General features: G+C 38.3%; 1 protein-coding gene across 2 annotated transcripts in view; it reads left to right on the top strand.

The window, feature by feature from the left end:
* Positions 1–12,837, top strand: part of TBC1D4 (TBC1 domain family member 4) — a 203,388-nt gene that overhangs the window by 132,691 nt on the left and 57,860 nt on the right. For both annotated transcript variants that reach the window (XM_065901626.1, XM_065901627.1), the window contains exons 5-7: positions 3,862–3,994; positions 9,135–9,226; positions 9,494–9,604. In XM_065901626.1, coding sequence (XP_065757698.1) covers positions 3,862–3,994; positions 9,135–9,226; positions 9,494–9,604 — 336 coding nt within the window. The remainder of the gene's footprint in view (positions 1–3,861; positions 3,995–9,134; positions 9,227–9,493; positions 9,605–12,837) is intronic.

Below are 12,837 nucleotides of genomic sequence, written 5' to 3'. Positions count from 1 at the left end.
ATGAAAGTTCAGTATTTCCATTGGACACCTTTTACATCACATTATTACAAAATAACAAATAATAAACCTACCTGAAAGTTAAACAGATGACTAACCCCTTCACTGCCTTAAATAAATGAGAAACAAGAAAACAACTAATAAAAATAAATGGAAAAAAAAAAGAAAACAATAGCAAATATCTGTAAGTCATTGAAATTGCTTTTGAATACATAAGAAGGCAAATGAAATGAAAATGCAAAGGCACTAAAACATGTAGTGCTTTTATTTTTGAGCATCAGAAATCTTTGTTTTTTTAAATTATAGTATAAAAGAGCAGATTATGAATAATTCATTTTTTGTACATAGAATGATATGAAATTATTGATAAACTTTTTAAAAAGTTATGGTAAAACATAACTGACTAATCACTGGCTACTTGGTGCTTGAGCTGTCCTTTAAGCAATATCAGAAGAATAAAATGTCTTTTTAAATTTTTTATTGGAGGATAATTGCTTTACAATGTTTTGTTGATTTCTGCCGTGCAACAATGTGAATCAACTATATATATACATATATCCCCTCCCTCTTGAATCTCACCCCCATCCCACCCCTCTAGGTTGTCACAGAGCACCAGGCTGAGCTTCCTGTGTTATGTAGCAATTTCCCACTAGCTTTTTATTTTACCCATGATACTATATCAGGTGTAGCTAGTGATAAAGAACCCACCTGCCAATGCAGGAGGTAAGAGACTTGGGTTTGATCCCTGGGTCAGGCAGATTCCCCTGGAGGAGAGCAAGGCAACCCACTCCGGTATTCTTGCCTAGAGAATCCCATGGACAGAGGGTCCTGGCAGGCTACAATCCATAGGATCACACAGAGTCAGACATGACTGAAGCAGCTTAGCATGCATGCATGCATTATATTTCAGTGCTACTCTCTCAGTTTGTCCTACCTGCTCCTTCCCCCACTGTGTCCAGATGAATGGATATAGAAGTTGTGGTACGTATATACAGGGGAATATTACTCAGTCATGAAAAGGAACAAATCTGAGTTAGTTGAACTGAGGTGGACAAACCTAGAGCCTGTTATACAGAGTGAAGTAAGAGAAAAACAAATATTTTATATTAATGCATATATATGGAATCTAGGGAAATGGTACTGATGAACCCATTTGCAGGGCAGAAATAGAGATACAGAGAATGGACTTGTGGATAAAGTTTCTTTTTATTCCAGGTTCTTCATGCACTCAGATACAGCAGTGGAGTAACTCCTTTAAGTAATAACTTTTTCTTAAACCAGGCCATAAGGGAAGGGAGAAAAAGGTCTTTAAAAATGGCTTATGTGTGAGGGTTCTTTTTCCTTAACAACCTCTCCAACACTTGTTTTTAAATATTTCTTATCTTTTGGGTAATAGCTATTCTGATATGTGTGTGAGGTGATATCTCAGTTGTGGTTTTGATTTGCATTTCCCTAAAAATTAGTAATGTTAAGCATCTTTTCATGTGCCTGTTGGCCTTTTGTTTTGGTAGAAATATAAATTGGTGCTGCCACTATGGAAAATAATATGGAGATTCCTCAAAAAATTAAGAATAGAATTACCATGTGGTCTAGCAATTCCATTTCTGGGTATTTATCTGAAAAAACTAAAAACACTAATTTGAAAAGATAAGCACCACTCTGTTCATTGTGGTATTATTTACAAGAGACAAGATATGGTATCAGTGGAAGTGCCTATCAATGGATGAATGGATAAAGATGTGATGTGTGTGTATATATATAGACATGTATGTGCTATGCTTAGTTGCTCAGTCATGTCTGACTCTTTGTGACCCCATGGACTGTGGCCTGCTAGGCTCCTCTCTCCATGAGATTTCCCAGGCAAGTATATTGCCATTTCCTTCTCCAGGGGATCTTCCCAATGCAGAGATTAAACCCAGGTCTCCTGCATTGCAGGTAGATTCTTTACCATCTGAGCCACCAGGGGATATATATATGTATATATGTATGTACATATGTATATATATGTATACATATGCATATATATATATACACACACACACACACACACACAGACATACATATAATGGATTATTATTCAGCCATAGAAAAGCGTGAAATCTTGCCATTAATGACAACATGACTGGACCTAAACCTTGAGGGTATTATGCTATGAGAAATAAGTATGATTTCCGTCATATGCAGAGTATAAAAAATAAAACAAAAATAAACACGTACACTCAAAGAACAGATTGCTGGTTCCCAGAGAGACCAGGGGTGGGAGGGAGAGCAGAATGGTAAAGGGGTCAGCTGTATGGTGACAGATGGAAGTGAGACTTTGATGCTAAGTGCACTGTGTAGACAGAAGTTGAATTAAATGTTGTACCATGAAACTTATATAATGTTATAAACAAATGTTACCTCAATAAAAACAGAACAAAACATAGTTTATAAAGCATGTAAATGATTTTGAATATCAGAGATACTTTGGATGAGGCCCTGGTGCTTCACAGCTCCCCCTGCAGGTTTTAGACTTTGACCTCAGTTCTACAGTGGGTGAGAACACTACACTTTACTCTGATGATTGTGCCACAGAGGAGGAAACCTGGCCTGAAGTTGACTTAACAATGCCTGGAGGATGAGTGTTGGGTGACCTCAAAGAGGCAACCAGGAAATCAGAATGCTAGTGTCCAACTCCTTGACTAAGTCATTGGAAGAGCAAGGACGAAACAGGCTGGCAGTTTTCAAGCTCTTGACCTAGTGGTGAGACCCAGCTATTAGACAGGAAGATGTCAGAAGTTCTTAGTGTCACAAATCAGAAGCAAAATGTTAGTAAATTGAAGCTGTAGAGAAAAGACAGGAGTTCTCATCACAAGGAAAAAAAATTCCGTTTATTTAATCTTGCATCTATGTGAGATGATGACATTCACTAAACTTACTGTGATAACTCTTTCATGATGCATGTAAGTCAAATCATACTGTACATCTCAGACTCAAAGAGTGCTGTATATCGATTATATCTCAGTAGAACTCTAGGAAAAGAAACTTCAGCAGCCTTCATAGAATTTCCCCAAGATTATTTTTTTTAATTTTTAAAAAATATATTTATTTTTAATTGGAGGATGACTGCTTTACAATATTGTGTTGGTTTCTGCCATACATCAACGTGAATTAGCCATAGGCATTAATATGTTTTCTCCCTCTCGAACCTCCCTCCCACTTACCATGTTATTTATTGAGCTCGTTTCTCCCCAGAGCTTTGGTTAAACACGTGTTCACTTGTTGTTGCACTAAAGATGATCCAAAAGGATAAAGTCAATAAGCTACCTATTAACACAAGTAAATGTTAAACTTACTTTGTTGCTCCGTATGTATTGCAGGCAGAACTTCCAAAGAGATCTTTAACTAATAAAGTACTTTAATTAAACAAAGACCTTGGATAACCAACAACTCCACTCAATATTCTGTGATAACCTATATGAGAAAAGAATCTGATAAAGAATGAATATATATATATGTATAACTGAATCACTTTGCTGCTTCCTGAAACTAAACTAAATCAGCTATAATTCTATAAAATTAAAAAAAAAACAATGTTCTGGTTGACTATCATTTAACTGATAGCATAGTACTCAGTGGGATTCAAAAACAGCATTCAAATAACAGGTCAGTATTGTATTATACACATTAAAATAGTCTTATTTCATCCAGTTTCCAATTTTATGTATAATTAATTGAAGGTCTAACTTCAAGACAATGTTTTTTCTCTATCATCAAAATTGCATTATTAAGATTTAGTAGGCATCAACAAAGCCTCACATTGGGCTTTTAACATGTTACCCTGAAGGCAAATGATTGCAGACCTGGCCTCTGTTTTTCTTGTAGGTTGATGAGGTAATGCTGACTCTGAAGCAGGCTTTCAGCACGGCTGCTGCCCTGCAGAGTGCCAAGACCCAGATTAAGCTGTGTGAGGCCTGCCCCATGCACTCTTTGCATAAGCTCTGTGAAAGGATCGAAGGTACAGTATAAGTTGGCCTTGGCAGAGAGGAGTTTGCTTTGGCATTGAGGAAGTGAGAAAGTTGCTACTGTCTTTGAATGCTTCTTTGTTTCGAGGTGAACCAAGAGCCCTAAGAATCATTTCTCACATCTAGTCAAATTTGTGCCGTCAGTCTCTCCTAGGTGCTTGGCTCTTTTTCCTTTTTTTTATTTTTTAGCTTTTTTTCCAGAGGCAGACTCCAGGGAGGAACTTGCATTTCCCACAGTTCTTAAGACTCTACTGTGTGCTCAGTGGGAACTGACCAAATATTTGTTGAAAGAATGAAGAGAGACAAACCCTCCCATAATGTTGACTGTAGATTTTTTTCTCTTCTCACTTGATGATGTGTTCTTTTTTTCCTAAAGGTTTAGAACAGGAATGAAACTTTCCTAACTTTTGAGGGACATTTAAAAATCACCCAGATAATAGACATGATGTCATAAAGCACATTGAAAAAAAAATGTGTTTTGAAGAGGGGGAGGGACATGAGGAAAAGGTGATTCTGACTCAGTTTTCCTTTCTTCTCCTTGTCCCCTAATAAAAAAGGTTGAAAGCTACTGCACCCGAGAGGACACACGATTTAATAGACACTTGTTAAGTGTCTGTTGGGTTGGCCAAAAAATTCATTCAAGTTTTTCTAAATCTGCTTATGGAAAAACCCAAACGAACTTTTTGGCCTACCCAAAGTCATATGCTGGGTAGTGTGCTCAGCACTGGGGATGCAGAGATGATTGAGATGTTGTGCCTTCAGGAAGCTTATAGTCTGAAGGGAAGGCAGACTTGGGAGCAAGTACATGTAATTCAGTATGATAGATGTTAGTGTTGATGGGGAGAGGTTGAGCTGTAGAATAAAGCAGAGAATGTATCAGCTCTAGTAAGTGTAAATTGTGATATCTGTTAAGTAGGCAGGAAAATCATAGGCACATGGCAAAATTTATTGAAAGCCCACTCAACTGTGTGAATAAGGACTATTTAAATGTAATAGTCAAATTAAAAAATTTATAATATTTTAAAGAACATGCCTTGTTTTCAAACATATATATATATATATATATATATATATATATATATATATATATATATATATATAACCTTTATAAAAATGGAACAGTTTTTGGTGTATGATAAAGGGAATATAAATCTGGGGAGGAAAGGCTGAGTGATTCAAGAGATGGTGTTGGATCAGTTTGTCATCCAAAGAGGCAAAGATTCCTTCCACATATCTACTGAAAGTACATTCTAGAGGGATCAAAGTCTTCAATGTAAACTAGCAAAATACTAAAACCATTAAAAGAAAATAAAAATGTTATTTTGTCCCTAAACAAGAAAACCTTTATTAAGACACAGAAATGCAGAAACTACCAAAAGAAGACATTGACAGATTTGATTTCATAAAATCTTAACATTTTTACAAAACAACAACTGCTTACTTGGACGTTAAATGATAAGCAACAAATGAGGAGATAGCAGATTGCTGTTCGGAATTTGTGAGGACTGTTACTATCTATAAGAAAAAGATAAAACCACCAGTATGAAATTATGCAAATCCTATTAAAACAAAGCTCCTTTAAAAATTTTAGTTTTAGAGACCTGTGTAAAGAAAGAGAATGCAAACTATACATCCAGAATTAGTAGGGCCCTCCCAAGATCTTGAATGGACTGAAATTTAAGGTCCCCAACTTTCAAGGTATGCATGTATATGAAAGGTGCAAAGGAAGGGTTCATATTGACTGAGAAAGATTCACACAGATTCTTTTCCTAAGGCCTTGGCTAACACCTTCTGATATGATTTTTCACCCTTGTCTTTGACATTAGGCTAAGAGAACATAAGATAGGGCAGTGCTCTGACAGTAAAAATGAAAGGAATAGCAGTAAGACAGATACTCTCATAAGACTTACCGTGTCTCAGCACTGTTGTGTTTTCCATATCTTAGACCACTTCATCTGTATAGAAATCCCACAAGATAGGTGCTGTTTTTAATCCTCATTTTACTCATGAGGAACAGGCACTGAGATGCATAGTGGGTAATAACTGTCACATCCTCACTGTCTAGGAGGGGCAAAATCAGGATTTGAACTTGTTCAATCTGATTCCACAGCAACTTGGTGCTTCTCTCTGGAAGAATATCGGAAAGCAAGGATTTTCAGGGTCACACTGTCCTGAAGCCATGACATCAGTGTATTTCCCCAAAAGCTGTTTTCATCTGGGCAAGATAACTGTGGATTCTGAACTTGTGTTATGTACAAAGTATAACGCTGGAAAAAGGGCTGTATTCAGACTCAACACAAATTAATAGCAGTAGAAAGTGAGAAAAATAGTACATACGAGTATTTAGCAGTATCTAGATATTAGTATTTCACATAACTTACTCAGAATTATAGAGTCCTGTCAATACATTTGGCTGCATTAATATGGAGTTCTTTTTGTACTAAAAAAGAAAGAAAGAAAGAAAGGGAGTAGATATGTATGCTAACATAATCTATGCCTATGTTAAGGGCATAGACCGGGCAGAGTAGCACAGTCATGTTGGTGGACCAGAGTGAATCCAGGAAGCAGTGTCTGAGGGCACCATCTCTCGAGGACCCATCCTCAGCATGTGAAACTAAAGTGATGCTGAGTATTGTGGAGATGGAGCAATTATCCTCAATCTTGTTTTCCTACAATAACTTGTGTGAGGGCTAAATAATGTACTTACCTCTCAGGACTGGTTAATTCACTAATCAGTGATTCCAAATTGGAAGTCAAATAAGATTCAAGGTAGTGTAGGGTGCATGCATAATTTGAACATAAATAATATACAGCTGTTTGCAATTCTTCTCCTGAAATAAAAGACTGAGGAAACTTCCTGGGCTGTAGATTTAGTTACATACTTCAAGTAAGTACCCTCTTTACTTTTCTCCTTTTTGATCTTTTATCCTCCTACCCATGCTGGTAACATACTGGAATAATAAGCAACATAAAGCAAACAAACAAGAAAACCCCACTCATGTGAATTAGTTTCCTAATATACTGCCTCAGGAGACTTTGCCAGCAAATAATAAGCTGTGGTAGTGGGTGACATCACACTGTCAAAATGAATTTTAGTGTTTCTGAACGTGATCACAGATTTTCACAGCATTTGTTGTATATTGCACAAAGAAATGTAGAGCTGAGAAGTTTCTAGAAGCTTTTCTTCTTTCCAGTTCCCATCATATACCACATAGTGCTTTAAAACAGGTCCAGCAGTGGCCCTATACATGTTATACACACCATGGTAGGAATTCTAGTTTTGTTTTTTTTTTTAAAACAATGCCTGTTTTGAGGTAAACCTCTGCTAGGGATTTTAAAGTGCAGTCTACCTATAAGATACATTACATATGAATAGCTGGATATCCTTTTTCTAATCAGAGTACAGTAGAAATATTACAAGTGACCCCTAACTATGTAGATCTGTTTCTTAAAAATGGATGGACAGGCAAATCATTATTAATATGAATTTCACTTCCCCTTTAAAAAAATTAAAGCAGAAATGTTTTTATGGAAAAGATGCTTGCCTGAGGATTTAATCTAAATTATGTGTAGAAGTGCAACAGATATATGAATAACATAAGAATATAAACAGTTTATTGGGAAAATTGTAACACTAAAAAATGTCCCTAAGTACTAATGATGGCCTTGAAGTTTCATTATCAAGACCTGAATAAGGGGAGAGCTTCCTACCTAATAAGCTCCAGCTCTGCATTTTAATATTAGTAGTTATTTTTTCCTTTTTGAATGTCCAGTTTTAAGCTTAGAGATTTTGGGCAAGGCTAATAGTCACCTAAGAGTTTCTAGGATGGCTAAGTTTATTAGGACCTTCAGTGGTGTCTGGTTAGCTGTTGATTTGGTAACATGTAGTCATCTACATGATACCAAACCAACAGCTAACCATGGCAACTATTTTTCATGGCAAATAGATGGGGAAACAGTGGAAACAGGGGCTGACCTTATTTTTCTGGACTCCAAAATCACTGCAGATGGTGATTGCAGCCTTGAAATTAAAAGACGCTTACTCCTTGGAAGGAAAGTTATGACCAACCTAGACAGCATATTAAAAAGCAGAGACATTCCTTTGCCAACAAAGGTCCATCTAGTCAAGGCTATGGTTTTTCCAGTGGTCATGTATGGATGTGAGAGTTGAACTATAAAGAAAGCTGAGCACAGAAGAATTGGTGCTTTTGAACTGTGGTGTTGGAGAAGACTCTTGAGAGTTCCTTGGACTGCAAGGAGATCCAACCAGTCCATCCTAAAGGAGTCCTGGGCATTCATTGGAAGGACTGATGTTGAAGCTGAAACTCCAATACTTTGACCACCTCATGCAAAGAGCTGACTCATTGGAAAAGACCCTGATGCTGGGAAAGATTGAGGGGAGGAGGAGAAGGGGACAACAGAGGATGAGATGGTTGGATGGCATCACTGACACAATGGACATGGGTTTGGGTGGACTCCGGGAGTTGGTGATGGACAGGGAGGCCTGGTGTGCTGTGGTTCATGGGGTCGCAAAGAGTCAGACATGACTGAGTGACTGAACTGAGCTGAGCTGAACTGATACATTTTTTGTTAATAAGTCTGACTTCAAGATCACTCATGGGGTCATTGTTTTTGATGAGGAGACTTTCCATTTAATTATTTCATTGCAGTGTTCCAAGGTTTGTTGTAGGCAGGAACACAGCTCCTTGAGAAGGCTTAACTTCAGAGCCTGCTGGTGAAGGGACAAGCTGCAGTGCGTTTTATATGTAAACATGAGTGGTAAAGAATCTGCCTCTCAGTGCAGGGTTCAGTCCCCAGGGTTAGTGTTTCTGAACATGATCACAGATTTTCCCAGCATTTTGTTGTATATTGCACAAAGAAATGTAGAGCTGAGAAGTTTCTAGAAGCTTTTCTTCTTTCTAATTACCCGGGTCAATCCCTGGGTTGAGAAGATCCTCAGGAGAAGGAAATGGCAGCCCATTCCAGTATTCTTGCCAGGAAAATCCCATGGACAGAGAAGCCTGGTAGGCTACAGTCCATGGGGTTGCAAAGAATCAGACACAACTGAGTGACTAACATATGTATCTCTGTGGCTGGAACCTGTTTAACATGAATCCCCATCATTTCCCTTAGGTCTCTACCCACCAAGAGCCAAGCTGGTAATACAGAGGCATCTCTCATCCCTGACAGATAACGAGCAAGCTGACATCTTTGAACGTGTTCAGGTAACGTGATTTATAGTCCTCACAAATAAGATATAAAGAATGAGAATTGGATCCTGTTTTTCGAGTTCCTTTTTCCATTTCTCTATCTGAAATGGAAGATAGGTATCCCACTATATTCTCTGATAGTTACTAGAACTCCCTCTTGTTCCTAAGAGCAGCTAAGTGCTTAGCTTTATTTATGCTTGTCTACCAGACAGATAGAATTAAATGAGAATAAAACAGTAGATACTGTCTTCCCATAATGTGCTCTTGGTCTGTCTTCAACAGAAAATGAAGGCAGTCAATGACCAGGAGGAGAATGAACTTGTGATTTTACACCTGAGGCAGCTATGTGAAGCCAAGCAGAAGACACACATTCATATTGGGGAAGGCCCATCGGTGAGATGTTTGCCCCCTAACTGATTTTTGTTTTTTTCATATATTCAGTCAAAATTTCATAGAAGTTGTAAAAGGAGTTTCTTTGCTTTGTGTTCTCATCTTTAGGGTTAAGCCCTAATCATCCTTTTCCTCCTAGCATCTTAGAAATTTTGTAGTAAATTTTAGCAGGCATTGACACGTGGAGATAAAATTGTGATGCTTTTAAAATGTAAAAAAATTGTGAATTTTGATAGAAAACCAGTGATAGTAAATGCTCATGATTTAGAATGAATGTACATATTTTAGTAATACTAATCCATTATTTTATTTCAAATCCATATGAACATCTTATTTCATTAAAACGTACACAGCCTTGAGTGGTAGAAGGCAAACATGCAAACAAGAAACAATGTCATGGAAACAGCTCTCCTAACTGCAAGCGAAGGGATGATATTTCTGTGCTCGTGGTTTAGAATGTGTTCTCAGCTGCATGTAGATAAAGCCAGACCACCGGCAATGACATCTAAGGAAATTATGACATATTTACCTCAATAGCACTAATTCAGGTTATATTTTCATTTCATTCTATTCAGAACAAATCACATGCCATGTGATAAGTGATTCCTTAATTATTTATCGTACAACTACTTCTAGAGGACCTTCTATGAGCCAAGCTATATGATAATGTGACAAAAAAGACATCAATGGATGATGTAGCCTGCAGAGAAGAGCTCAAATAATCCAAAAGGGAATGCAAATTAAAAGTGAAAAGTGTTAGTTGCTCAGTCCTGTCTGACTCTTTGTGACCATAAATATTAATAGATACATGTAGTAGAGGCAACAAAATAGCTTTTTAAAAGAATATGCAGTGAACACATAAGTAGCTTCCTGTTTGCTTTCCAGCTGGAGCAGAGAGTGAGGGTAGAGGAAAGCATGAAAGAATTGGAGAGGAAGAGATTTTTGGGGGAGGGTGAGGCTGGAGTTTTAGGGGAGATAAAGTGTTCTAATCAGAACAGTTGAGGATTTGTATTTTAAGAAGGAACAGTGAGCAGTTAAGTGGTAACTTTGTGACCATGAGTGAATATACTCCTTGCAGACCCTCCAAGGACATACTGGCTTTTTAGGGTTTACTTGGGGATTGATGGGGAATAAGGCTGGAGGCTAAGCAGTGGTGAGATGATAAAGAGCCTTAAGTGCTATGCCTGACTTTGTCATTGAAGGATTTCAGGTAAGAGCAAGAGAAAATCAGATTTGTACTTTAAAGAGATAATTCTTCTGTCATAGTGATGGTTGGTTTGTGGGGCTGGTTGGTGAGTGCCAGGACTGAAGTCACATTTTCGAATTGGGAGACTCTGGTAATAGACTATGTGAGAAGTGATTCATTTATCAAGTGCATACTATGTACTAGGCAATGGAGATGAATAGTGACAGCTCTTTTCTGACCTCTAACTGTTTAGAAGGAAAAACCAACATGTAATCAAATGAAGGGAAAATGTAAGTACAGTGTGTTTGGCACGGTGATGTATATGTGTTCTAGACAGAGATAGCACTGGGACATAAATAGATTGAATGATTCTATCTTGAAAAATTTATTTTGTCTTAGAGAGTGGCTAAACTGGAGCCCTGGAGATGTGAGGGAGGCACTGAGTCAAGAGCGATTTGGGAAGCATGATCCTTAGGATTTGGTGACTGACTGGATAGATATGTTTAGGATGGGAGAGGGTCTTGCTGGGAGAGACTTCAAGGTTTCAGATTTGGAAGAACTGGGTCCAATAGCTAAGAAATACACAAAGTAGACAAGAGTAGGGCAGAAGATGGAAATAAGAAAGAAGAATTCAATTTTGCAAGTGTGTTTGAGATATAATTAGAAAATGGATTTGGTGCTCGTAGAATTTGAGTTGACATTATAAATACAGAAGACAGTGAGCTTTGGCACAGGTTTGAAGTCAAAGGCGGGTGTTCTGAGGGATACCCACATTTTAGGCAATGAGTAAATTAAAAGGGAGCCAGTAATAAAAAACTGAAAGGGAATAATGAGGGAGAAAGATTTATTTTGGTTTGACCAAGGTAGGAGAAAAGTTCATGTAAGAAGATCAGTGATGTCCAATGACACAGGAAGGTCAAGAAACTTAAAGAGTAACATCTGTCAATGGGTTTGCTTATATCAGTCATTGATGGTAATAGTCATGTCGACCAGAAGGCCAAAGGCAGTATGTGAGTAGTGATACAAATTTTCTATATGATGGAGAGAACTCAAGGTCACAGAGGAGGTTTTAACAATTTCTGTATGAAATTCCTCCCCTTCTCTCTCCCTTGCTCTTTCTTTTCCTTTCTTCCTTCCATTTATTCACCTAGTATTCCCTCAGTGGGCTTCCCAGGTGGTTCAGTGGTAAAGAACTGAATGTATAGGAGGCATATGTTCGATCCCTGGGTTGGGAAGATCCCCTGGAGAAGGAAACAGCAACCCACTCCAGTATTCCTGCCTGGGAAATCCCGTGGACAGAGAAGCCTGGCAGGCTCCAATCCATGGGGAGCAAAGAGTGGGACGTGGCTGAGAGGCTAAACAGCAGCGAGTTCACTGAGTAGCTGCTTTGCCAGGCACTGTGCTCAGTACCCTGCGCTCAATACAATTTCCCTGTTTCAGCCGTGTCATTCATCCCAAAGCCTTAGAGTAATGAGTCGTCCTAGTCCTCATACACACCGGAGCCCAGTCCAGCCCGCATTCCTGCCCGTTGTTTTCTCTCCTTTTGGATGGCAGCCGTGTTTCTTTCATCAGGAACTCCTTAGACAGTCCTGTGGTACCAGCCCCACTATGGACCTTTACTGCCTCCTGTAGACTGTGCTGAAGCCTCCCATGTGATCCTCCAGTCTCTGATTTCCCAGTTCTTTGAGTGACTTTGAACACTCTCTTCACATAGATCTTCCCCAAACATTACTTTCACAGTGATGCCCATCTGCTTATGAATTGTAATCAGTGATTCTTCCTAATTACCCAGAATTTAAGATCAAGGTTTTATCTCCAGCTTCACTTTCCCACTTTCCACTCACTTCCTTCTTTTAGTCAACTATCTGTATTGACATCTCGTCCTGTGAGCATCCCAGCCGTTATGATTGTGCCAGCATCATCCCCAGTGTTGGGAAAGTGTTCACCCTTTTTTTTTTTTCCTGCCTACATTAAATCCTGTGTATCTTTTTCTTCCTAACCATTGAGAGCCACAGCTCATGGTTCCATGTTTGATACTTATGTGTTGCTT

Source organism: Muntiacus reevesi, chromosome 11 (assembly GCF_963930625.1).
Source record: "Muntiacus reevesi chromosome 11, mMunRee1.1, whole genome shotgun sequence".
Taxonomy (NCBI): domain Eukaryota; kingdom Metazoa; phylum Chordata; class Mammalia; order Artiodactyla; family Cervidae; genus Muntiacus; species Muntiacus reevesi.
This window is presented reverse-complemented; position numbering and strand designations above follow the sequence as displayed.